General features: G+C 47.0%; 1 protein-coding gene across 3 annotated transcripts in view; it reads left to right on the forward strand.

Moving 5' to 3' along the window:
• Positions 1-27,976, forward strand: part of LOC115079627 (tropomyosin alpha-4 chain-like) — a 113,224-nt gene that overhangs the window by 18,000 nt on the left and 67,248 nt on the right. For all 3 annotated transcript variants that reach the window (XM_029583360.1, XM_029583346.1, XM_029583354.1), the window contains exons 2-3: positions 6,009-6,138; positions 15,138-15,160. In XM_029583360.1, the coding sequence (XP_029439220.1) occupies positions 6,009-6,138; positions 15,138-15,160 (153 nt within the window). The remainder of the gene's footprint in view (positions 1-6,008; positions 6,139-15,137; positions 15,161-27,976) is intronic.

Here is a 27,976-nt window from a genome sequence, read left to right on the forward strand (position 1 = left end):
CTCCTGCTATCATTACGGAGACCATAGACCCCTCTGTCATCATAGATAGAGACCACAGACCCCTCTGTCATCATAGATAGAGACCACAGACTCCTACTGTCATCTAAGGTAGAGGCCAAACAGCCCTGCTGTCATCACAGAAGATGTCACAGACTCCTGCTATCATTATAGAGACCACAGACCCCTCTGTCATCATAGATAGAGACCACAGACCCCTCTGTCATCATAGATAGAGACCACAGACTCCTACTGTCATCTAAGGTAGAAGCCAAACACCCCTGCTGTCATCACGGAAGATGCCACAGACTCCTGCTATCATTACAGAGACCATAGACCCCTCTGTCATCATAGATAGAGACCACAGACCCCTCTGTCATCATAGATAGAGACCACAGACTCCTACTGTCATCTAAGGTAGAAGCCAAACACCCCTGCTGTCATCACGGAAGATGACACAGACTCCTGCTATCATTACAGAGACCATAGACCCCTCTGTCATCATAGATAGAGACCACAGACCCCTCTGTCATCATAGATAGAGACCACAGACTCCTACTGTCATCTAAGGTAGAAGCCAAACACCCCTGCTGTCATCACGGAAGATGCCACAGACCCCTGCTATCATTACAGAGACCATAGACCCCTCTGTCATCATAGATAGAGACCACAGACCCCTCTGTCATTTATTTTATTTTTTTTTATTTAACTTTTTTATATACCAACATTCAAGACGGTGGTCCCATCATGCTGGTTCACAAGAAACAGGGGTGTAATTATAATAAACTTTACCATTTAAACATTTAAACAATTACCATTTAAACAATAGTGCAGAAAAGCAGTTACATATAACAAGGAAAACAATAACTTGGAATGAGAAGGGAAATGAAGATCAGATAGTTATATATAAGTATAAATAACATTGTAAGAGGTGGCTATTAACGCTAATGCTAGCGGAGCGTGTTGAAAGAAGGAAGTTAGATGGAATTGGAGTTAGGAAAGGCCTGCGTGAACAGCCACGTCTTGAGTCTTTTCTTGAATGTTGAGATGTTGGGTTCCATTCTAAGATCCGGGGGAATGGAGTTCCATAATGTTGGACCGGCTGTGGAGAATGCCCGATCTCTGAGCGTGATGTGTCTGGTAGTCTTGGCTGGAGGTACTTGAAGTGATCCTTTGTAAGCATCTCTTTTCGGTCTTGTGGAATGGTGTAATTGGAGGGGGATATGTAGATCGATTGGGGCTAATTGATGGATGTTTTTGAAAATGGTGAGAATGGCCTTGTAGATTATTCTGAAGTGGATGGGCAGCCAATGGAGGTCCATCAAGATAGGTGTTATGTGTTCTCTTCTCCTGGTGTTGGTGAGTATACGGGCGGAGGCGTTTTGGACCATTTGTAATGGTTTGGTGTGTGATGAAGGGAGACCAAGCATGATGGTGTTACAATAGTCCAGCTTTGCGAAAATGATTGATTGTAGGATTGTTCTGAAGTCATGTGTGTGGAAGAGGGGTCGTATTCTTTTCAGCACTTGGAGCTTATAAAAGCAGTCTCTGGTGGTTTTGTTGATGTTAGCTTTCAGGTTTAGGTGATTGTCAATTTGAACTCCTAGATCTCTCACTTGTGTGGTGTTTGGTACGGTGGGATGGGTGTATGAGATGGAGCTGTTTTCTGGTGTGATGAGTAGAAGTTCTGTTTTTGATGAATTTAGTATCAGGTTGAGACTTGTAAGAAGTTGTTTGATATTTTGGAGGCAGGATTCCCAGTGCAACAGTGTTTTAGCGAGCGACTCTTCGATGGGGATCAGGACCTGAATATCGTCAGCGTAGAGAAAATGTTTGAGATTGAGGTCAGTGAGAAGTTTACATAAGGGTAATAGATAAATGTTAAACAAGGTAGGAGACAGGGATGAGCCCTGAGGGACTCCTACTGATGCGGGGTGTATAGAGGATTCTTTATTATGAATCTTAACCTTATAACCTCTGTTGCTGAGGAAGGTTCTGAACCATGATAGGGCAGTGCCTGAGATACCTATGGCTGATAATTGGTTGACGAGAAGGGAGTGATTGACCGTGTCAAATGCAGACGATAGGTCGAGTAGTATCAGAAGGAAGGCTTGTCCTTTGTCTAATCCTAGGATGATGTGGTCAGTCATAGAGATGAGGAGGGCTTCCGTGCTTAAGGTTTTACGAAATCCGTATTGTGATGGAAATAGAAGGTTGTTGTCTTCAATGTGGTTTGAGAGTCGTGAGTTTACCAATTTTTCCATTATCTTGGCTATGAATGGGAGGTTAGCTATCGGTCTAAAATTATTAGGATCGTTTGGGTCGAGATTTGGTTTTTTGAGAAGGGGTTTGAGTGAGGCAAGTTTGAGGTTGTCCGGGTAGAATCCTTGTGTGAGGGAGCAATTTATGATGTCTGCCAGGGTTTTGGAGATGGATTCTGGAATTGCTAGTAGTAGTTTGGCTGGGATGTGATCCGAGGGATGAGAAGATGGTTTCATTTTCCTTAGAATTTCTTGGATCTCGGCGGATGAAGTTGTGTCAAGTTCTTCTAACCGAGTGTAGTTGATTGAAGGTTGAGGAGTGGTTAGTGGAACAGTGGGGTTCGTGGGGAGCTGCGATAGGAGAGTATTGATTTTGTTATTGAAGAATAGAGCTAATTCTTCTGCTTTTGATTGAGCTTGGTCATGTGTAATCTCTGGTTGGTTTACTTGTGTGAGGTTGGCTACATAGCTGAAGAGGGCTTTGGCATCGAAAACAAGGTCGTGTATCTTCGAGGCGTAGTAGTCCCTCTTGGATCTTAGGGTGCTTGATTTGTATTGATGCAGAGATGATTTGTAGATTGAAAGGGTGTTGGTTCCTGGGTTTTTGCGCCATTTAGCCTCATTTTGTCTTAGTTGGAGTTTGAGCTTTCTTAATTCTGCTGAGAACCATGGCTGTCTTTTGGAGGAATTCTGGTGTGGTTTTTTTGTGATAAGAGGGCATAGCTTGTTGGCTATAGTTTCGGTGATTGTGTTCCAAGATTGAAGTGCTGCGTTCGGATCCGTGAGGTCTAGTTGGTGGAGTAGTGGAGATAGGTGATTATTAAGGTCTTCTGGGGAGCAAGTTTTCCTATATTTGAAGGAGGGCAAAGGAATGCAAGCCGGGTTGGTATCTTTTATAGAGAATGAAGTAGTTATTAGGTAGTGATCTGACCACGGGACCTTTGTGCAATTAGGTATAGATATGGGCTTGATTGAAGTGTTAACGAAGATCTGTCATCATAGATAGAGACCACAGACTCCTACTGTCATCTAAGGTAGAGGCCAAACAGCCCTGCTGTCATCACAGAAGATGTCACAGACTCCTGCTATCATTATAGAGACCACAGACCCCCTCTTTCATCATAGATAGAGACCACAGACTCCTACTGTCATCTAAGGTAGAGGCCAAACACCCCTGCTGTCATCACGGAAGATGCCACAGACTCCTGCTATCATTATAGAGACCCCAGACCCCTCTGTCATCATAGATAGAGACCACAGACTCCTACTGTCATCTAAGGTAGAGGCCAAACACCCCTGCTGTCATCACGGAACATGACACAGACTCCTGCTATCATTATAGAGACCACAGACCCCTCTGTCATCATAGATAGAGACCACAGACTCCTACTGTCATCTAAGGTAGAGGCCAAACACCACTGCTGTCATCACGGAACATGACACAGACTCCTGCTATCATTATAGAGACCACAGACCCCTCTGTCATCATAGATAGAGACCACAGACTTCTACTGTGACACTAGGGTTTTTTTTCATGTATGTTTTTCACTCTAAGCTACTTGTTTCCATATATTTTGTCACTGCTGAATTTTGTTACCTATATATATATATATATATATAATCACACACATTCTAAGATAAGTGATATCACGCCCCTATATATCACACTCTAGCATGTGATATCACACCCCTTAGTATGTAATTTCACACCCCATATATCACACCCTCTAGCATAAGTAATATCACACCCCTTAGTGCAAGTGATTTCATATACCACACTCTCTGGCATAAGTGATATCACACCCCTTAGTGCTAGTGATTTCACACCCCATATACCACACTCTCTGGCATGTGATATCACACCCCTTAGTGCTAGTGATTTCACACCCCATATACCGCACTCTCTGGCATAAGTAATATCACACCCCTTAGTGCTAGTGATTTCACACTCCATATATCACACCCCTTAGGGCTAGTGATTTCACACTCCATATATCACACGCTCTGGCATAAGTGATATCACACCCCTTAGTGCTAGTGATTTCACACCCCATATATCATACCCTCTAGTAAAAGTGATATCACACCCCTTAGTATGTAATTTCACACCCCATATTTCACAACCTCTAGCATAAGTGATTTCACACCCCATATATCACACTCTCTGGCATAAGTGACATCACACCCCTTAGTGCTAGTGATTTCACACCCCATATATCATACCCTCTAGTAAAAGTGATATCACACCTCTTAGTGCTAGTGATTTCACACCCCATATATCACACCCTCTAGCATAAGTGATATCACACCCCTTAGTGTGTAATTTCATACCCCATATATCACACCCTCTATTATAAGTGATATCACACCCCTTAGTATGTAATTTCACACCCCATATATCACACCCTCTAGCATAAGTAATATCACACCCCTTAGTGCTAGTGATTTCACACCCCATATATCACACACTCTGGCATGTGATATCACACCCCTTAGTGCTAGTGATTTCACACCCCATATATCACACCCTCTAGCATAAGTAATATCACACCCCTTAGTGCTAGTGATTTCACACCCCATATATCACACTCTCTGGCATGTGATATCACACCCCTTAGTTCTAGTGATTTCACACCCCATATACCACACTCTCTGGCATAAGTGATATCACACCCCTTAGTGCTAGTGATTTCACACCCCATATATCACACTCTCTGGCATGTGATATCACACCCCTTAGTGTGTAATTTCACACCCCATATATCACACCCTCTAGCATAAGTAATATCACACCCCTTAGTGCTAGTGATTTCACACCCCATATACCACACTCTCTGGCATAAGTGATATCACACCCCTTAGTGTGTAATTTCACACCCCATATATCACACTAACATAAGTAATATCACACCCCTTAGTGCTAGTGATTTCACACCCCATATACCGCACTCTCTGGCATAAGTAATATCACACCCCTTAGTGCTAGTGATTTCACACCCAATATACCACACTCTCTGGCATAAGTAATATCACACCCCTTAGTATGTAATTTCACACCCCATATATCACACCCTCTAGCATAAGTAATATCACACCCCTTAGTGCTAGTGATTTCACACCCGATATATCACACTCTCTGGCGTAAGTGATATCACACCCCTTAGTGTGTAATTTCACACCTTATATATCACACTCTCTAACATAAGTGATATCACACCCCTTAGCATGTCATTTCACACCCCATATATCATAACTAGCACAGGTGTTATAATACCTCTCTATAATCACACATTCTAGCACAAGTGATACAACCCCTTTAGCACTGATTTCACACCCTTATATATATCTCACTAGCAACTGTGATTTCACACCCCTGTATATATCACACACTCTAGCATAAATGTTATCATACCTCTTAGTGGTAGTGACTCCACACCCCTATCATATCCTTCTGTGCTATGAATATCACACAGCTGATATCACATTCTTTTGCAGTCTTGCTTTTTATTTATTAATTCTTGCTCCATGAAGATGTGTGTGTTCTCTTTTGGATAAATGAACAAGATTAACATGTTGCAATGTTTCATTTGTAAAAGACTTCTGACTCTGATGCCTTTCAGTGCAAACTTATGGTACCTCTTAGTAGCTTAGGCAAAGATATTGGATTTGAGTTGTGACAAGATTTCTTATGAACTCCTGCTTCACTTCCTCTTTCTAAAACGTCAATGTATTCTCTTTAAAATTCACCAGCTGGAAGAGGAGGTGATGGGCTTGCAGAAGAAGATGAAGGGAACAGAAGATGAGGTGGAAAAGTACTCAGAGGCTGTGAAGGATGCCCAGGAGAAGTTGGAGCAGGCAGAGAAGAAGGCTACTGACGTGAGTCCAACTTCCATTTCATTACTGAAAAAAACCACTTCCCCACCCTAAACAGCTCATCAACATACGGTATACATAGGGGACCTTTGCAGTTTTTATTTTATTTCTCCTGGGGATTTCCATGTGATAACATAAAATTAGTGCACAATATATCAACATATACATAGGGACCTTTGCAGTTTTTATTTTATTTCTCCTGGGGATTTCCATGTGATAACATAAAATTAGTGCACAATACATCAACATATACATAGGGACCTTTGCAGTTTTTATTTTATTTCTCCTGGGGATTTCCATGTGATAACATAAAATTAGTGCACAATATATCAACATATACATAGGGACCTTTGCAGTTTTTATTTTATTTCTCCTGGGGATTTCCATGTGATAACATAAAATTAATGCACAATATATCAACATATACATAGGGACCTTTGCAGTTTTCATTTTATTTCTCCTGGGGATTTCCATGTGATAACATAAAATTAATGCACAATATATCAACATATACATAGGGACCTTTGCAGTTTTTATTTTATTTCTCCTGGGGATTTCCATGTGATAACATAAAATTAGTGCACAATATATCAACATATACATAGGGACCTTTGCAGTTTTTATTTTATTTCTCCTGGGGATTTCCATGTGATAACATAAAATTAGTGCACAATATATCAACATATACATAGGGACCTTTGCAGTTTTCATTTTATTTCTCCTGGGGATTTCCATGTGATAACATAAAATTAGTGCACAATATATCAACATATACATAGGGACCTTTGCAGTTTTTATTTTATTTCTCCTGGGGATTTCCATGTGATAACATAAAATTAGTGCACAATATATCAACAAACGGTATACATAGGGACCTTTGCAGTTTTTATTTTATTTCTCCTGGGGATTTCCATGTGATAACATAAAATTAGTGCACAATACATCAACATATACATAGGGACCTTTGCAGTTTTTATTTTATTTCTCCTGGGGATTTCCATGTGATAACATAAAATTAGTGCACAATACATCAACATATACATAGGGACCTTTGCAGTTTTTATTTTATTTCTCCTGGGGATTTCCATGTGATAACATAAAATTAATGCACAATATATCAACATATACATAGGGACCTTTGTTTGCAGTTTCATTTTATTTCTCCTGAGGATTTCCATGTGATAACATAAAATTAGTGCACAATACATCAACATATACATAGGGACCTTTGCAGTTTTTATTTTATTTCTCCTGAGGATTTCCATGTAATAACATAAAATTAGTGCACAATACATCAACATATACATAGGGACCTTTGTTTGCAGTTTTCATTTTATTTCTCCTGAGGATTTCCATGTAATAACATAAAATTAATGCACAATATATCAACATATACATAGGGACCTTTGTTTGCAGTTTTCATTTTATTTCTCCTGAGGATTTCCATGTGATAACATAAAATTAATGCACAATATATCAACATATACATAGGGACCTTTGTTTGCAGTTTTCATTTTATTTCTCCTGAGGATTTCCATGTGATAACATAAAATTAGTGCACAATACATCAACATATACATAGGGACCTTTGTTTGCAGTTTTCATTTATTTCTCCTGAGGATTTCCATGTGATAACATAAAATTAATGCACAATATATCAACATATACATAGGGACCTTTGTTTGCAGTTTTCATTTTATTTCTCCTGAGGATTTCCATGTGATAACATAAAATTAATGCACAATATATCAACATATACATAGGGACCTTTGTTTGCAGTTTTCATTTTATTTCTCCTGAGGATTTCCATGTGATAACATAAAATTAGTGCACAATACATCAACATATACATAGGGACCTTTGTTTGCAGTTTTCATTTTATTTCTCCTGAGGATTTCCATGTGATAACATAAAATTAATGCACAATATATCAACATATACATAGGGACCTTTGCAGTTTTTATTTTATTTCTCCTGGGGATTTCCATGTGATAACATAAAATTAGTGCACAATATATCAGCATATACATAGGGATCTTCGTTTGTAGTTTTCATTTTATTTCTCCTGAGGATTTCCATGTGATAACATAAAATGAGTGCACAATATATAAACATATACATAGGGACCTTCATTTGTAGTTTTCATTTTATTTCTCCTGAGGATTTCCATGTGATAACATAAAATTAATGCACAATATATCAACATATACATAGGGACCTTTGCAGTTTTTATTTTATTTCTCCTGGGGATTTCCATGTGATAACATAAAATTAGTGCACAATATATCAGCATATACATAGGGATCTTCGTTTGTAGTTTTCATTTTATTTCTCCTGAGGATTTCCATGTGATAACATAAAATGAGTGCACAATATATAAACATATACATAGGGACCTTCATTTGTAGTTTTCATTTTATTTCTCCTGAGGATTTCCATGTGATAACATAAAATTAATGCACAATATATCAACATATACATAGGGACCTTTGTTTGTAGTTTTCATTTTATTTCTCCTTGGATTTCCGTGTGATAACATAAAATTAGTGCACAATACATCAACATATACATAGGGAACTTCGTTTGTAGTTTTCCTTTTATTTCTCCTGGGGATTTCCATGCACAAGCATAAAATCAGTGGAAAAATGACATTTCCTTTGATTTGTTTCCTGTGTATTATAGCAAAGTAGTTGTCTCCACTGATTTTCTTTGTCACATTGAAATTCCCAGGCAAAATAAACTAATAACTGAAAACAAAAGCCCTCTATATACACAAATAAATATCACAACAGAACACAAATTTCCCTTGTCTCTCCTCTCCAGGGCATTCATATTTAGATACTCCAGTTTCATCTCAGAAGTCTTCTAGTGCAGACCCCACACCATTTTAGTTGCCTTTTTTCTGGACCACTTCCAACCTATCGTCATCGTTTTTGAGATATGGTCTCCAGAACTGAACATCGTGCCTTTCTAATGTATTAAATCGTTATCAACCTAGTAGAACATTACTGTCATCGCAAAAAGATTTGTTGGCGATCCCATTTCAACTTAGGTTAGATTCAACAAGATGTCAACGTTTTTATATTAAGCACCGCTTTTATGGTATTCCCTTATGATATTCAGTGAGAATCTAATTCAAAATTCTGCAAGATTCTAAACGCCTGGCGTTTAATTGATTCATGATGTTTTTATTTACTTTTAACTGTATTTGTTTTATTGTTTAATTATGTAATTTTAATTTATATTTTATTTGTTTCAAATTTTTGTATTGTAAATAGCTTTGAATTATTTGAAAATTGCTATATCAAATTTTATGAAACTAAACTAAAAATACGCCAGGTGAGGCTTCACTACAAACCTGTACAGAAGCATCAGCATCTCCCTTTTCCTTCTAGCTATATCTCACTCTGTGCAGCCCAGCCATCCCTCTTGCTTCAGCCACTACCTTGTCATATTACTGTGCTACCTTCAGATTGTCAGACACTGTCATCCCGAGGTCCCTTCCCGTTCTTTGAATATGAGTTTCTCGTCCCAGTCAGATACAGCTATGTAACACAGCGTGAGCGGTCTTTGGCTGCCACACTGGACTCGGCTACTCTTCTATAGACTTTTATTATATATAGGCAGAAATCAAACAAACAAGAGCCTGCTTATCTCAGCAGGGCGGGAAACAAAAATGCAGTAGCCTTCAGAAAAGTAGCTTTAGCACAACTCCCGCCTCCTTCTCCTCACATCTGGGACTGTGTCTTATCCCTCTCCCAGGGAAAACACCTTGCAGCCAGGATTCTCTGTGACAGTCTTAAGGTGAACCAGGCTAAATGTCTGCTCCTGGAATTTTAAGGAGGGTCTAGCTATCCACTCTTTTACATACCCTCCCCCTCAGCTCATCCCTGTCGGGTCAAGCATCTGCCTGAATCCAGGTTAACTCCTGGAAAAGTAATTCACCATTCCTATTTCTCATTTGCACCCTGAACTGGGACTGACCAGTTCTTCTCCTCACAGTGTAAGGTACCCTACACCCAACACCTCTACAGCCTCTGGCCCGACTCAAGGTAACTGCTTGCAAATGGAGCTTCTTTAACATCTCTCAGGTTACCCTCTACCACCCTTTTTGGGGAATTAGTTAGGGGTTCTCGGACTACCCACGGCTCCCTCTGATACGTCACCTTGCACAGCTGAAACAATAAAGTCCAAGCCAGTCCTGATTCCCTTTTTCAGTGCCGTTTTTGTGGTCTTTTCCCTCCGTGCGGTAAACATCAGCAGTGTCCCGTGGAACAGTCTCAGCACAGTCTAGGCTGGCCCGTCTGTCCATAAACTGGTTCCACAGAGTCTCAAACGGGGAATAATCATGTCTCAGATCTACAGGGTAAGAATTCCCATTTCTATATAGGCTTACCCCGCTGAAGTCCTCAGTAAGACCTGAGTGGTTGATCACCATGTTTGCAGGTGAGTTTCGCTTTCTTCTTGTATTGATTATCTTCCTACGGATGAAGAGTCTTTCCGCACCCTGAATCTAACAGATCTCGTCCAGCTCGTCTGGGATCACAAAGTCCTTAAGTCCCCACAAATCTACAGCTTTGAAGCTTTGACAAAGTGCATGCCAATCGTGCTCCCATTCTTCATCTTCAAGCCAGGGGCAGTCATTCACGACGACGTGCTCTGTCCCTGCACAATGGGGGCACGCCTGAAAAACCTGCTCCGCTTTAACTTCAACGCTAGGGCTCTTCATTCCCTCCTTTCTTATAGGGGCAAAGCACGCTGCAAGCAAAAGCAGAAAATGCCTGCAGCCTTGCTTCTTATTTCTGCCGCTACCTCAGGGACTCCATTTCCTCTCCGAGCTGGAGGCTTTCCCTTGCCAGTCTGAACTTTAACCTTTAGTGCTGGCTGTGTCCCACGCCTGAGGTTCATAGGTTCACTCCTTTTGTAGCGATAGTCTTTGGCCAGATGACCTCTCTTCCAAACATTAAAACAAGTTGGGGGGGCTTGGAGCCTGTGACTGGAATATCCTGCTCTGAGGACCGTTTCTGCGGGTCGGGCGCGCTCCTTCCTGAGCTCCCATTCCAGCTTCTGCATCAGCTGAGCCTGATGGAAGGCACCTGCCACTTCCAATGCTTTCTCCAGGGTAAGCTCTGGCTGTTGACCCACCCAACTCCAGCCCATCCAGAAACTGCTCCAGGAAGACCTGCTTGGCTGTAGCCATTTTCATCCTTTATTTGATGGAAGAGGCTCGGACGGCTTTCCCCGGGCAATAGGGAAACAAGCCTCCGTTTCCAGAGTGTAACCTGCCCTTTCCAGAATAGCAGTTTTAACTTCCGAATAGCTGGCTCTTCCATCCTGGATGGCAGCCTGAAATGCCACTTGGCTTCTGCCATGAGCAGATTCGCCAGGTACGGGGTCCGGGTGGCTTCTAGCCAGCCAGTCAAGCAGGCGGGTCTCTCAAAATGTCTAAAGAAAGCATCTGGGTCGTCTACTGTCTTCATTTTAAACAGCACTAGAAGCAATGGGGTTGTCCGGGGTGCGGTGGCTTGCACTGCTTGGATTAGCTGGTTAAACTGTTTATATAGGGCTTGTACCACTCTGGAGCTGCTGCTGCCTTTCAGCGAGAGTCTGCACTAATCGCTCATAAGAACAGGGTCAGAGCAAGGGTCCATCAAGCCCAGCATCCTGTTTCCAACAGAGGCCAAACCAGGCCACAAGAACCTGGCAATTACCCAAACACTAAGTCTATTCCATGTAACCATTGCTAATGGCAGTGGCTATTCTCTAAGGGGTAGATTTTCAAACCGCGCGAATTGGCGTACTTTTGCTAGCGCATCAGGCGTAAGCAAAAGTACGCGGGATTTTAGTAGATACGCGCGTAGCCGCTAAAATCCTGGATCGGCGCGCGCAAGGCTATCGGTTCCGTATAGCCAGCGCGCGCCGAGCCGCGCTGCCTACCCCCGTTCCCTCCGAGGCCGCTCTGAAATCAGAGCGGCCTCGGAGGGAACTTTCTTTTGCCCTCCCCTCACCTTCCCCTCCCTTCCCCTACCTAACCCACCCGCCCGGCCCTGTCTAAACCCCCCCTTACCTTTGTCGGGGGATTTACGCCTCCCGGAGGGAGACGTAAATCCCAGCGCGCCAGCGGGCCGCTAGCGCGCCGGGACGCGACCTGGGGGCGGGTAAGGAGGGCGCGGCCATGCCCCCGGACCGCCCCGGGCCGTAACCACGCCCCCGGGCCTGCCGCTATACGCTGCCGACATGCCCCCCGACACGCCCCCCTCAGAAAACCCCGGGACTTACGCGAGTCCCGGGGCTCTGCGCGTGCCGGTAGGCCTATTGAACATAGGCGCACCAGCGCGCAGGGCCCTGCTCGCCTAAATCCGCCCGGATTTAGGCAGATTTAGGCGAGCAGGGCTCTTAAAATCCGCCCCTAAGTGAACTTAATAGCAGGTAATGGACTTCTCCTCCAAGAACTTATCCAATCCTTTTTTAAACCCAGCTATACTAACTGCACTAACCACATCCTCTGGCAACAAATTCCACAGCTTAATTGTGAAAAATAATTTTTTCCAATTTCTTTTACATGTACTACTTGCTAACTTCATGGAGTGGCCCCTAGTCCTTCTATTATCTGAAAGTGTAAATAACCGATTCACATTTAACCATTCTAATCATCTCAATATTTTACTGACCTCTATCATATCCCCCCTCAGCCGTCTCTTCTCCAGGCTGAATAGCCCTAACCTCTTCAGCCTTTCCTCATAGGGGAGTTGTTCCATTCCCCTTATCATTTTGGTTGCCCTTCTCTGTACCTTCTCCATTGCAATTATATCTTTTTTGAGATGCGGCGACCAGAATTGTACACAGTATTCAAGGTGCGGTCTCACCATGGAGCGATACAGAGGCATTATGACATTTTCCGTTTTATTCACCATTCCTTTTCTAATAATTCCCAACATTCTGTTTGCTTTTTTGACTGCTGCAGCACACTGTACCGACGATTTCAATGTGTTATCCACTATGACACCTAGATCTCTTTCTTGGGTTGTAGCACCTAATATGGAACCCAACATTGTGTAATTATAGCATGGGTTATTTTTCCCTATATGCATCACCTTGCACTTATCCACATTAAATTTCATCTGCCATTTGCGTGCCCAATTTTCCAGTCTCACAAGGTCTTCCTGCAATTTATCACAATCTGCTTGTGATTTAACTACTCTGAACAATTTTGTATCATCCGCACTCGTCTTATTCCTTTCCAGATCATTTAGAGAATAGCCACTGCCATTAGCAACAGTAACATGGAATAGACTTAGTTTTTGGGTACTTGCCAGGTTCTTATGACCTGGATTGGCCTCTGTTGGAAACAGGATGCTGGGCTTGATGGACCCTTGGTCTGACCCAGTATGGCATTTTCTTATGTTCTTATGAAAAGCACCGGTACAAGAGGCACTCCACTGTTTACCCTTTTCCACTGAGAAAATTGACCATTTAATCCTACTCTCTGTTTCCTGTCTTTTAACCAGTTTGTAATCCACGAAAGGACATCGTCTCCTATCCCATGAATTTTTAGTTTTCTTAGAAACCTCTCATGAAGGACTTTGTCAACGCCTTCTGAAAATCCAAATACACTACATCTACCGGTTCACCTTTACGGCCAAATTCATTCCAAATTCTCTCTTAGCCTGCCTAATCAATGTTTTACATTTAACTTGACAATGCTTATGCTTTTTCCTATTTTTTTCAGATGGATCCTTCCAATTTTTGAAGGAGTTTTTTTTTTTTAGCTAAAATAGCCTCTTTCACTTCGCCTTTTGAGCATTTGGCCTTCCTTCCACTTTTCTTAATTCGTGGAATACATCTGTTTAAAAATACTATTTTAGCAGCTAGTCCAGTGTTTGTTTCATGTTTGCAGACTTTCTGTTCGTGTGCTGAGAGGGTGCACGGAGATGCTTGTTTGCATTTTGCATGCTTGGACATGTTTCTGTGCAGTGCAGTTCAGCACAGTGTCCTGCAGATGGTAGCTAGGACTCATTCCTAAAGCCACTCTCCTCTCAACTCTCTTTCAAGGGAAGAGACTGTGTTTTACGTTTACAGGACTGCTGGGTGCAGGGAGTGTGGAAGAGGTTCAGCTCATCCACTCGCTGAGGCTGGGGGCTCCCAGCAGAGCCCTGCCTTACTCTATGCTGAGGCCAGTGACAGATTTAGGATTTCGCTGCCAAACACTCGCCCCTCACGTCCAAGGTCGGACAAAGGCAGCAGAGCAAAGTCTAAGGCACAGTGCAGAGCTCCCAGCTGCAGTTCAGGGGCAGAATATGCAGCAAGATTTAGAAAACTGGCAGATATTTCCATCCTTTATATGCCATTATAAAAACAATCATTTTCCAACCTTGTTTGAGTCTGCATAATTTATTTTTTTTTATTGTATGTCAGCTACTATTTTAAATTGCTTGCTTTTAAAGTATCATACACTTTTGTAAAGCTGCAAAAGGAAAATTGGTTCTTACCTGCTAATTTTCGTTCCTGTAGTACCACGGATCAGTCCAGACTGCTGGGTTATGCCTCCCTTCCAGCAGCTGGAGACAGAGAAAAACTTGAAGGGCACCCCCTCTTAACATGGTGTGTCACCTGTGTCCCTTTAGTATTAACATTACCAAAGCAGAACAAACAACTGAAACCAATGATTAGATCAAGCACGGATAAATATAATGCCAAACTATGTACAAAAAAAAAAAGAGTATTCTTCTGCCATAATTGAAATCCTCATCTTCCGGTGCATGTAGTAAATCCTGTGAGGATTGCTGTGAATAGAAAACAATCGAGCGGACTCGCAATACTGAAGAACTCCAATGGGCTGGCGCCTGGACTGATCCCTGGTACTACAGGAACGAAAACTGGCAGGTAAGAACCGATTTTCCTTTCCCTGTACGTACCAGGATCAGTCCAGACTGCTGGGATGTACCAGAGCTGCCCTAGGTGGGGTGGGACCTGGAGCGTCCCGCTCGAATGACACTGCTTCCAAAGCCGCCGACATCCAGTGCTTGAACGTCCAGACGATAGTGTCTGGCAAAAGTATGCAGAGACTTCCATGTCACCGCCCTGCAGATTTCTTGCGGCGATACCAACTGACTCTCTGCCCAGGAAGCTGCTTGCAACAGAGCGAATGCGCTTTGAGCCCTTCCGGAACCGGCCGTCCGCGGCAAATATAAGTGGAAGTGATCGCCTCTTTCAACCAATGGGCAATGGTAGCTTTGGACGCCTTAATGACCTTTGTTGGGACCACTCCACAGAACAAAAAGATGATCTGAAACTCAAAAATCATTAGTGACCTCAAGGTAACACAAGAGAACTCGCGTGACTTCTAGACGTCTCAATTCCCTAGAGTGAGGAGCCTCTCGATCTAAACCCGGAAAGGCCGGAAATTCCAGCGACTGATACCCCGGAATCAGAAAATGCAGGAAAGGCTCCTGACAGGAAAAAGCTTGAATCTCCGAGATCCTTCTGGCAGAGCAGATAGCCACTTAAAACACCACCTTGAGGGTTAAATCCTTCAAGATAGCCTGCTTGAGGGGGCTCAAAGAGAGGTTCACATAACACCCTGAGCACCAAATTGAGACTCCAAGAAGGACAAATGGAACGGACCGAAGGATTCAAGTGCTTTGCTCCCTTCAGAAACCGAACCACATCGTGATGTGCTGCCAGAGGCGCCCCCTCAATTTTCCCTCTCAGACAGCCCAAGGCTGCCACATGGACCCAGAGGGAACTAAAGGACAACCCCTTGCTTAGCCCTTTCTGTAGAAAAGCAAGGATCTGAGCTACCGAAGCACTATGCGGGAGGATCACTAGCTCGCAACACCAAGAATTGAAGACTTTCCACACCCAGACATAAGTAAGAGAAGTAGAGGTCTTTCGTGTCCGCAAGAGAGTGGAGATGAAATCCTCAACATATCCCTTCTTTCTCAATCTCCTCCTCTCATAAGCCAGGCCGCTAGACAAAAACGATCCACTGGTCGAAAAATACTGGGAGATGACTGCGGCGCAGAGGGCCGTCCACCACGAGGTTGACTAGATCCACAAACCATGGTCTCCAAGGCCACTCTGGAGCGACGAGGATAACATAAGAACATAAGAACATGCCATACTGGGTCAGACCAAGGGTCCATCAAGCCCAGCATCCTGTTTCCAACAGTGGCCAATCCAGGCCATGAGAACCTGGCAAGTACCCAAAAACTAAGTCTATTCCATGTAACCATTGCTAATGGCAGTCTCTGGGTGAGCATCTATTCTTCTCAAAATCTTGCCTACGCGAGGCCATGGAGGAAACACGTAGAGCAGGACGTTGTGGGGCCAAGGGAGGACTAGAGCATCTACTCCTTCCGCCCCATGTTCTTTTCTGTGACTGAAGAAGCATGGAGCCTTCACGTTTTTTGAGTCGCCGAGAAAAGAGTGTCATTGCCTCCACGGATAACTCCCACTCTCCAGGGTCTAGCCAGTGATGGCTTAGGAATTCCGCTTGTAAGTTGTTGAATCCGGCTATGTAGGAGGCTGCCAACTGAGCCAGATGGCGCTCCACCCAGGTCATCAGTCTGTCCACCTCTGAGGCTACCTGACGACTCTTCGTTCCCCCTTGACGATTGATGTAGGCCACTGTCGTCGCATTGTTGGACAAGATTCATACCACTTGATGGCGGACAAGGGGAAGAAACCTCCACAATGCCAAGCGCACCACTTTTGTTTCCAGGTGATTGATGGACCATTGCATTTGCTCTTGTGAACACTGACCCTCGGCCGACTGAGATTGGCACACGACTCCCCAACTGGAGAGACTGGCGTCCGTGGTTACGATCACCCACTGAAGGACCTCCACGTCCACCCCTCACTGCAAGTGGTTGAGGACCAGCCACCAACGCAGGCTGGATCTGGTGGATTCTGGGAGTGGCAAAGGAACCTGGAATTCCTCCTATATCGGGTTCCAGTGGGAAAGCAAAGGCTGCATATCAGCAAAGGCCCAGGGTACTAATTCCAGAGTTGATGCCACAGAGCCAAGAACCTGCAAGTAATCCCAGACCCTGGGCACTGGCAGAGACAAGAGATGCTAAACTTGAGACATCAGCTTGACGATGCGTTCTTGCCATGGAAAGACCTTGCCGACCTGGATATCAAAACGCACTCCCAAGAAGCCTTCCCAGGTCCTGGACATCAGGTTGCTTTTAGTATAGTTGACAACCTGTTAGGGTCTCCGATTGATAGTAGTGGAACCACCGATTAGACCGCTTACCTCGTGACGGGAATCTCAAAGGCAGTCCGAGTCAGGTTAGGCAGCAGACCACGAAGTCCAATAGTCAGTCCGGGTCGGGGCAGGCAGCAGACAATCAGGAACCAAGGCAGCAGATAATCCAGAGGCAGGCAGCCGGCACGAAATCCAGTACTCAGTCCAGGTCGGGGCAGGCAGCAGACAATCAGGAACCAGGGCAGCAGATAATCCAGAGGCAGGCAGCAGGCAACGAAATCCAGTACTCAGTCCAGGTCGGGGCAGGCAGCAGACAATCAGGAACCAAGGCAGCAGATAATCCAGAGGCAGGCAGCAGGCAACGAAATCCAGTACTCAGTCCAGGTCGGGGCAGGCAGCAGACAATCAGGAACCAAGGCAGCAGATAATCCAGAGACAGGCAGCGGGCAACGCAATCCAGTACTCAGTCCAGGTCGGAAAACAGGCAATGGACAATCAGGAGTGGAGGCAATCCCCAGGCGAAAGCTCCTCAGAACAATCGTGGCCGAAGCAGTGAACTGGGGAAACTGCTCCCTTTAAATAGTCTATGTTCCCGCGCAAAACGGAGCCTGTGCCGGCGTCTGACGTCAAGGGGGCGGAGCCAACGCGTGAGACCGACGGTGATTGGCTCCCCCTGCTGCGCGGAGACGCTGCTCTGCCTGCCGAGCAGAAACGCCCCGATCCCCGCCAGCTTGCGCTACCGACGTCGCCGGGACCGCCCTGCACCGCCCCGGAGCCGAAACGCCGCCACCAGCGCGCTGCCCTGCCGCGGGCCGCGCGCCAAAGGTAACAGTACCCCCTCCGTAAGACCTCCTCCTCCCACCCCGTGGCCCAGGCTTGGAGGGAAAGCGAAGATGAAAGGCCCGCAGCAAACGGGGCGCTTGAATATTAGAAGAAGGCTCCCAGGTATTGTCCGCCGGGCCAAAGTGTTTCCAGGAAATCAGGTATTGAAGCCGACCCCGCACGCGCCGAGAGTCCAATATTTCCCGCACTTCGTAACGACCGTCCTCCGGAAGAACGGGTACAGTGGTCCGCCGCCGGCGCTGGGGCCAAGAGAGGACAGCAGGTTTCAGCAGGGAAATATGGAAGGCGTTGTGAATACGCAGGGAGGAGGGAAGGCAAAGGGCATACGTGACCGGGTTGATCCGTCGCTGAACCGGAAAGGGCCCAATGAAACGAGGCGCAAACTTGGCAGATGGGAGACGTAAACGAAGATGACGGGTGCTCAACCAAACGAGATCCCCACAACGAAGACCAGGAGCCGGAATCCGTGTTTTATCCGCCTGACGCTTCATGGCAGCAGCATTCTTGACCAATAAGGCATGCGTGGTGGACCACAGGTGGGACATAGAGGCGACCGTGGCATTGACCGCAGGACAAGTGGAGACTGTGCGGACCGGCAGGGGGAAGTTCGGATGCCTGCCATAGACCAAAAAGAACGGGGAGCCTCCTGTGGCCCGACGAACATGATTATTATGGGAGATCTCGGCCCAAACCAGTAGAGAGGCCCAATCATCCTGACGTTGATTAACATACGCCCGAAGAAACGTCTTGACAGATTGATTAGTGCGTTCTGTGAGACCGTTGGACTGAGGGTGGTAGGCAGACGAAAAATCAAGCTTCACTCGTAGAAGTTTACAAAGTTTTGTCCAAAAGCGGGCCGTAAACTGTACACCCCGATCGGAGACGATACTGAGAGGAAGGCCGTGGAGGCGAAACACGTGGTGCAGAAAAAGATGAGCCAGTTCCGGGGCCGAGGGCAAGCCAGGAAGAGGAATGAAATGAGCCATCCGGGAAAAACGATCCACCACCACCCAGATGACAGTATGACCCCCGGAGGACGGAAGGTCGGTAATAAAGTCGGTGGCAATATGAGTCCACGGAGACGTGGGAGGAGGAAGTGGACGCAACAACCCCAGGGGCCTCCGTCGAGGCGTTTTGTGAGCCGCACAGATCGGGCAAGAATCCACAAAGTCTTTGACGTCCCTCTCCCAAGTCGGCCACCAATAATGACGTGAGAGAAGTTCCTTGGTACGAGCAACCCCTGGGTGGCCCGCCAGCGGATCGGAGTGGCACCACCGGAGAACCCTCAGACGCGACCGTTTAGGGACCACGGTCTTTCCGACGGGAACAGTGAAGGTGGCAGCCAGTTGAATTTGGGCTGGATCAATAAGGAAGCGGGGAGGATCCGGAGTATCCAGTATGTCAAAGCTACGGGAGAGTGCATCGGCTCGAACATTCTTCTGGGCCGGACGGAAGCGGACTAGAAACTGGAACCTGCTAAAGAAAAGAGCCCATCGGGCCTGCCGTGGATTCAGTCGCTGGGCAGTCGCCAAGTATTCGAGATTTTTATGGTCAGTATAGACCGTGATGACATGACGAGCACCCTCCAACAGATGTCGCCACTCTTCAAAGGCCAATTTTATGGCTAATAATTCCCGGTCGCCGATGGTATAGTTGCGTTCTGCCGACGTAAACTTCTTAGAAAAGAAGGCACAGGTCACCCAGTGCTCCTCAGGCGAGTGTTGAAGAAGAACCGCCCCCACACCCACCGCCGAGGCATCGACTTCGAGGGTAAACGGCCGGGCAGGATCAGGGCGTCGGAGACATAAGTCAGTGGTAAATGCCTCCTTTAAGCGATGAAAGGCCTGTATCGCCTCCCCCGGCCAGTGCTGCGTGGAAGCACCTTTCCTAGTGAGGGCGGTAAGCGGCGCCACCAAAGAAGAAAAATGAGGAATAAACTGCCTATAATAGTTCGAGAACCCCAAAAACCTTTGTAAGGCACGTAATCCCACAGGCTGAGGCCAATTGAGGATGGCATTGAGTTTATCAGGGTCCATAGATAAGCCCTTGTGGGAAACAATATAACCGAGGAAAGGTAACTGATGTTGATGAAAAATACACTTCTCCAGCTTGGCGAACAATTTATGCTCCCGGAGGCGTTGCAAAACTTGCCGAACATGGAGCACATGTTGAGACAAAGAATGGGAAAAAATCAGTATATCGTCCAAATAGACAATGACGTAGGAGTAAAGAATATCACGAAAGATGTCATTTATCATGTCCTGAAAAACCGCCGGGGCGTTGCAAAGCCCAAAGGGCATCACCCGATATTCATAATGACCGTCATGGGTGTTAAATGCGGTCTTCCACTCATCCCCTTCTCGGATTCGTATTAAATTGTATGCACCCCGTAAGTCCAACTTGGTAAATATCTGCGCCCCCTTAATCCGGTCAAATAACTCCGAGATGAGGGGGATAGGATACTTGTTCTTTCTGGTGATGGAATTAAGACCACGATAGTCAATACAAGGCCTTAAAGACCCATCCTTTTTCTTAACAAAAAAAATCCAGCTCCCGCCGGGGATGTGGAAGGGCGAATAAATCCCCGATCTAAATTCTCAGCAATATATTGACGTAATGCTGTGGATTCAGGTTCTGATAGGGTGTAAATTCGTCCCTTAGGTGGAGTCTGTCCGGGGAGGATATCAATGGCACAGTCATATTGGCGGTGAGGTGGTAAGGATTCCGCGTGTCGTTTACTAAACACGTCCTGAAAGTCCTGATAAGGAAGTGGGATTCCTGAAGACAATGACGTGGTCTGTACGGAGATGGCTGGCAGATTCGTAAGGCAATGTTGAAAACAGAAGGGACTCCATGCTGCGAGTTGTAGGGAAGCCCAATCGAAGCGAGGCTGATGAATCTGTAGCCACGGTAATCCCAAAATGATCTGATTTACTGATGATGGAAGAACAAACAGCTGAATGTGTTCCAAATGACAAATACCGGTACGGAGCAACACGGGTTTGGTTCTATAGATGATATGCATTCCCACCGATTGCCCCGAAACAGAGGTTACCGCCAGAGGAGTGGGTAATGATTCAATCGGTATCTGATATTGCTGCACCAAATGTTCCTGGATGAAGTTTCCTGCCGCTCCTGAGTCTATGAAAGCTTGAAGGTGCACTGATTCGTTGGTAAGACAGATGGTTGTGGGTAATAATAATTGGGGAGAGGGAATGGTGGGACCCAGGGAGGCCTCTCCTACCCGTCCTAGGTCCGGGAGTTTCCCGACTTGTTGGGGCATTTATTGAGGAAATGCCCTGCTCCTGCGCAGTACAGACAGAGATTCCTTGCTCGTCTGCGATTTCGTTCCTCAGGAGTTAGGCGGAAACGATCGATTTGCATGGGTTCCTCCGAGTCTCCAGAAGCCTGAGCTGTAGAAGGAGTAACCATAGGTTGTTGAAACGTTGGAGCCAATCGGAAATTTCTACGGGTAGCAGCTCTCTCTCGCATTCTTTCTTGAACACGTAAGTCCAACCGGATGGCTAACCGGATCAAGCCCTCTAATGTCTCCGGAGGATCTCTGCCAGCCAATTGATCCTTAATCTGTTCTGCAAGGCCTTGTCGGAAAATGGCCGTGAGACTCTCCTCTCCCCACGCCAGTTCAGCTGCTAAGGTGCGAAATTGGATGGCATACTCCCCCACCGTACGGGATCCTTGTCTTATTTGAAGCAATTCATTTGCCGCGGAGGATGAACGTCCTGGTTCGTCAAATATCAACCGGAATTCCTTGAGAAACCGGTCTAATGAACTGAGGATAGGATCATCTCGTTCCCACAAGGGAGATGCCCAGGCCAATGCCGGGCCCTCGAGTAAAGACAATATGAAGGTAATCCTGGTCTTATCATTGGGAAAGGCGGCGGGTTGCAAAGAAAAATGCATTCGGCACTGGTTGATGAATCCCCGACATAAGGCAGCGTTACCATTGAAGCGAGGCGGAGGCGGCACCTTGACTGGGACCGGAGTGGCCACTGGGCTGGGAGCAGGTCCCGTAGGTAGAAGAGCCAGCGCGTCCATTCGTGCCACCAATCGGTCCAAAACTCCCGTGACTTGGTCTAAGACCCCCTGCTGTTGCTGTATTTTATTAGCCATCCCAGGGATGGCTTGGAGAGCGGTCAAATCAACGGATTCCATGGCTTCGGCCAACTGTTAGGGTCTCCGATTGATAGTAGTGGAACCACCGATTAGACCGCTTACCTCGTGACGGGAATCTCAAAGGCAGTCCGAGTCAGGTTAGGCAGCAGACCACGAAGTCCAATAGTCAGTCCGGGTCGGGGCAGGCAGCAGACAATCAGGAACCAAGGCAGCAGATAATCCAGAGGCAGGCAGCCGGCACGAAATCCAGTACTCAGTCCAGGTCGGGGCAGGCAGCAGACAATCAGGAACCAGGGCAGCAGATAATCCAGAGGCAGGCAGCAGGCCACGAAATCCAGTACTCAGTCCAGGTCGGGGCAGGCAGCAGACAATCAGGAACCAAGGCAGCAGATAATCCAGAGGCAGGCAGCAGGCAACGAAATCCAGTACTCAGTCCAGGTCGGGGCAGGCAGCAGACAATCAGGAACCAAGGCAGCAGATAATCCAGAGACAGGCAGCGGGCAACGCAATCCAGTACTCAGTCCAGGTCGGAAAACAGGCAATGGACAATCAGGAGTGGAGGCAATCCCCAGGCGAAAGCTCCTCAGAACAATCGTGGCCGAAGCAGTGAACTGGGGAAACTGCTCCCTTTAAATAGTCTATGTTCCCGCGCAAAACGGAGCCTGTGCCGGCGTCTGACGTCAAGGGGGCGGAGCCAACGCGTGAGACCGACGGTGATTGGCTCCCCCTGCTGCGCGGAGACGCTGCTCTGCCTGCCGAGCAGAAACGCCCCGATCCCCGCCAGCTTGCGCTACCGACGTCGCCGGGACCGCCCTGCACCGCCCCGGAGCCGAAACGCCGCCACCAGCGCGCTGCCCTGCCGCGGGCCGCGCGCCAAAGGTAACACAACCCAACCGAGGGAGCGGAGGCGCTGCAACACTTTGCGTACCGCCCGCCTGCAGAGGTCCTCCGACTTCGCCCGAATGAGCCAGTCATCCAGATATTGGTGAATCAGAATTCCCTCCCACCGGAGGGCAGCCGCCACCACCTTCATCACCTTGGTGAAGTTATGGGGAGTGGTCGCCAAACCGAACAGGAGAGCCCGAAACTGGTAATGCTTCCAGAGGACCATGAACCACAGAAATCTTTGATGATCCTTGTGAATGCCAATATGAAGATATGCCTCTGTCAAATCCAGCGAAGCCAGAAACTCTCCGCTGCACACCGCCGCGATGACAGGGTGTAGCATTTCCATATGAAAATGTAGCAACTTGAGGGCTTTGTTCACCTTCAGGTTGAGATTTGGATGGAAAGAGCCTTCCTTTTTGGGGACCATGAAATACATGGAATATCGGCCTGTCTGCACTCGTTCGGGGGATTGGGAAGAATGGCCCCAAGTTCTTACAGCCTGCTGAGGGTCTTACGCACCACTTGCTTCTTCTCTGGGGAGCAGCAGGTAGAAACCAGAAACTGGTCTTGCAGAGGACGAGCAAACTCTAAAGCGTAACTGCGTTCTATGATGTTTAGAACCCACAGATCCGACGTGATTTTGACCCATTCTTGTAAAACAGGGAGAGCCGACACCCTATAATGGGAACGGAGGAATGGGTCGGCGCTATCTCATTGGTAGGACTTGGGTACTGAAGATCCCTGAGTGACCCCATCTGCGCCTGCAAAAGGAGTGAGCCCAAGCTTGAGATCTCGCCGCAGTCAAGGTATCCAAGATGGCGGGACCGGCTGACTCACCCGAGCACCCGACTGATGACCCGCGGCGCGGGATCTAGCCACCGGTCTCCCTGCTGCCGTCGATGGGCCCTCCCCGCCGGGAAGACACCTCGAACAGAGACCATCGCGGGAGAGTCCCGTTTCCGGCTCCCCTCAAGGCAGAACATTGCGTCGCATGCGGCACGGCCGGCGGGAGGGGGGTGCGAGATAATTAGAAAACTGCCTCAGATGCCTGGGAGACAAAGCGGCAACAAGAAATCCCCGAAAAGCAATGAGCCGCAGTGAAAAGGACAGAAATAAAGGAGTCGTTAGCTTTTGTGTTTTTTCAACGGCCTCACTAGAGGAACGCAACATCTCTGGGAATAAAAATGGGGAAGGGACTGGACCACCGGTACTCACCCCAGCCAGGCAGTGTCTCACCGGGTCCAAGAGCTACTGGGCCTCCAACCCCTAGCTCAGCCAACAACCAGGGGAGATGGTCCCCTTAGGACCTGCCTACCCCCTAGGGGGAACGGCACTCCAAACTCCTTTTTCTCTTTTTTTTTGTTTTGTAAATTCTTAAAGTATGGCATTCTCTTCTCTGAGAATCTCTTGTTTTTTTGTTATATCAGGACATTGCAGACCCATTCTTCTCTCTGTGCTGACACTGGGAGCCCAATGCAGACTAATCCTCGCCCCTGTGCTGACACTGGGAGCCCAATGCAGACTAATCCTCGCCCCTGTGCTGACACTGGGAACCCAATGCAGACTAATCCTCCCCCCTGTGCTGACACTGGGAACCCAATGCAGACTAATCCTCGCCCCTGTGCTGACACTGGGAGCCCAATGCAGACTAATCCTCGCCCCTGTGCTGACACTGGGAACCCAATGCAGACTAATCCTCGCCCCTGTGCTGACACTGGGAACCCAATGCAGACTAATCCTCGCCCCTGTGCTGACACTGGGAACCCAATGCAGACTAATCCTCGCCCCTGTGCTGACACTGGGAACCCAATGCAGACTAATCCTCGCCCCTGTGCTGACACTGGGAGCCCAATGCAGACTAATCCTCGCCCCTGTGCTGACACTGGGAGTCCCATGCAGACTAATCCACCTCTCTGCAATGACACTGGGAGTCCCATGCAGACCCATTCTTCTCCCTGTGCTGAGAGCCCAATGCAGACTAATCCTCCCCCCTGTGCTGACACTGGGAGTCCCATGCAGACCCATCCTCCCCCCTGTGCTGACACTGGGAGTCCCATGCAGACCCATCCTTCTCCCTGTGCTGACACTGGGAGTCCCATGCAGACCCAGCCTTCTCCCTGTGCTGACACTGGGAGTCCCATGCAGACCCATCCTTCTCCCTGTGCTGACACTGGGAGCCCCATGCAGACCCATCCTCCCCCCTGTGCTGACACTGGGAGTCCCATGCAGACCCATCCTTCTCCCTGTGCTGACACTGAGAGTCCCATGCAGACCCAGCCTTCTCCCTGTGCTGACACTGAGAGTCCCATGCAAACCCATCCTTCTCCGTGTGCTGACACACGGAGTCCCATGCAGACCCATCCTTCTCCCTGTGCTGACACTGGGAGTCCCATGCAAACCCATCCTTCTCCCTGTGCTGACACTGGGAGTCCCATGCAGACCCATCCTTCTCCCTGTGCTGACACTGGGTCCCATGCAGACCTAGCCTTCTCCCTGTGCTGACACTGGGAGTCCCATGCAAACCCATCCTTCTCCCTGTGCTGACACTGGGAGTCCCATGCAGACCCATCCTTCTCCCTGTGCTGACACTGGGAGTCCCATGCAGACCCAGCCTTCTCCCTGTGCTGACACTGGGAGTCCCATGCAGACCCATCCTTCTCCCTGTGCTGACACTGGGACTCCTATGCAGACCCATCCTTCTCCCTGTGCTGACACTGGGAGTCCCATGCAGACCCAGCCTTCTCCCTGTGCAGACACTGGGAGTCCCATGCAGACCCAGCCTTCTCCCTGTGCTGACACTGAGAGTCCCATGCAGACCCAGCCTTCTCCCTGTGCAGACACTGGGAGTCCCATGCAGACCCAGCCTTCTCCCTGTGCTGACACTGAGAGTCCCATGCAGACCCATCCTTCTCCGTGTGCTGACACACGGAGTCCCATGCAGACCCATCCTTCTCCCTGTGCTGACACACAGAGTCCCATGCAGACCCATCCTTCTCCGTGTGCTGACACTGAGAGTCCCATTCAGACTCATCCTTCTCCGTGTGCTGACACTGGGAGTCCCATACAGACTCATCCTTCTCCCTGTGCTGACACACAGAGTCCCATGCAGACCCATCCTTCTCCGTGTGCTGACACTGGGAGTCCCATACAGACTCATCCTTCTCCCTGTGCTGACACACAGAGTCCCATGCAGACCCAGCCTTCTCCGTGTGCTGACACTGGGAGTCCCATACAGACTCATCCTTCTCCGTGTGCTGACACTGGGAGTCCCATGCAGACCCATCCTTCTCCGTGTGCTGACACTGGGAGTCCCATACAGACTCATCCTTCTCCGTGTGCTGACACTGGGAGTCCCATTCAGACTCATCCTTCTCCCTGTGCAGACACTGGGAGTCCCATGCAGACCCAGCCTTCTCCCTGTGCTGACACACAGAGTCCCATGCAGACCCATCCTTCTCCGTGTGCTGACACTGGGAGTCCCATACAGACTCATCCTTCTCCGTGTGCTGACACTGGGAGTCCCATTCAGACTCATCCTTCTCCCTGTGCAGACACTGGGAGTCCCATGCAGACTAGCACCCAACGGTGTGGTTCCATTGATATTTCTGAGTTTTTTTCTAAAATCTCTCTGCTTCTTAACTCTCTTTCATTTCAGAACTGCTCAGAGGCGTTACTTCAATGGGACTCCATTTTCGAAGCAGTTATCAATGAAGTGGCTCCCACTAAAACCTTTTATTTTAAATCTAAATTCCCCTCTTGGCTTAGAACCCAGCCAGTTAGCAATGCCAGAAAGAATCTCAGGAAGGCTGAACGATGCTGGACGAACCATACTTCTTCCAAATTTGCTCAATCCTTTCGTTCACATCTGACAGCAGCAATCCATGAAAGATCACTGTTCTCACAAAATTCGAGAAATAGACTATAACCCTAAAATTCTTTTTGCCATCGCTAAAAGACTCACTAACCTCCCCTTCTTCTACCAGTTCTTTTCCGGAAACTTTGTCTGCTGAATCTTTTCTTATCTCTTTCAGTCTTAAGATTGAGAAACATAATCTCTCTTTTTCTTCAATCCCATGTTGGTACACGAATCCAGAGCTTCCTGGGATAAACAAGGCTATTTAAACAAGCCTTTCCAGAGTCTAATATCCATTAACATAAGCATAATGTAAATACTGCTCATTGTACATATTTTACTTCTGTATAATTTCTTTAATTATTGTCTCCTTGCTCCACCAGTTCTAGCAACCCTGTTGTATTGTAACTTTATTGTTTCTTATGCACTGGTTATTTGTACAAAGTTACTGCACCCCCTGTTATCTGTAAACCGGCATGATATGATTGTATCATGAATGCCGGTATAAAAAAGCTCTAAATAAATAAAATAAATAAATTCGAATATGTCTCATCAACTGAGGTTGAAACTTTAATCTCTGACTCCAATATCATTTTATGTCCTTCCGGTCAGTGTCCTTCCTTCATTTTTAAGGCCTCCAGAAATGTCCTTGCTCCCATTTTCTCTAAACTGATCAATTTGTCTTTCTGTGAAGATTTCATTCCTTCCTCGCTAAAAAAAAAAAGCTGTGATTCGGCCGCCTCTTAAGAACAATCTTGATCCGTCTGACCCCAGTAATTATAGGCCTATCTCAAACAGTCCTTTTTTCTTGAAAATACTCGAATCTGCTGCCTTGAGACAACTTGATGAACATCTTGAAAAATTTGAGCTTTTGGATCCTCACCAATATGGTTTTAGTCGTTTTCTTAATACGGC

Source organism: Rhinatrema bivittatum, chromosome 1 (genome assembly GCF_901001135.1).
Source record: "Rhinatrema bivittatum chromosome 1, aRhiBiv1.1, whole genome shotgun sequence".
NCBI lineage: Eukaryota > Metazoa > Chordata > Amphibia > Gymnophiona > Rhinatrematidae > Rhinatrema > Rhinatrema bivittatum.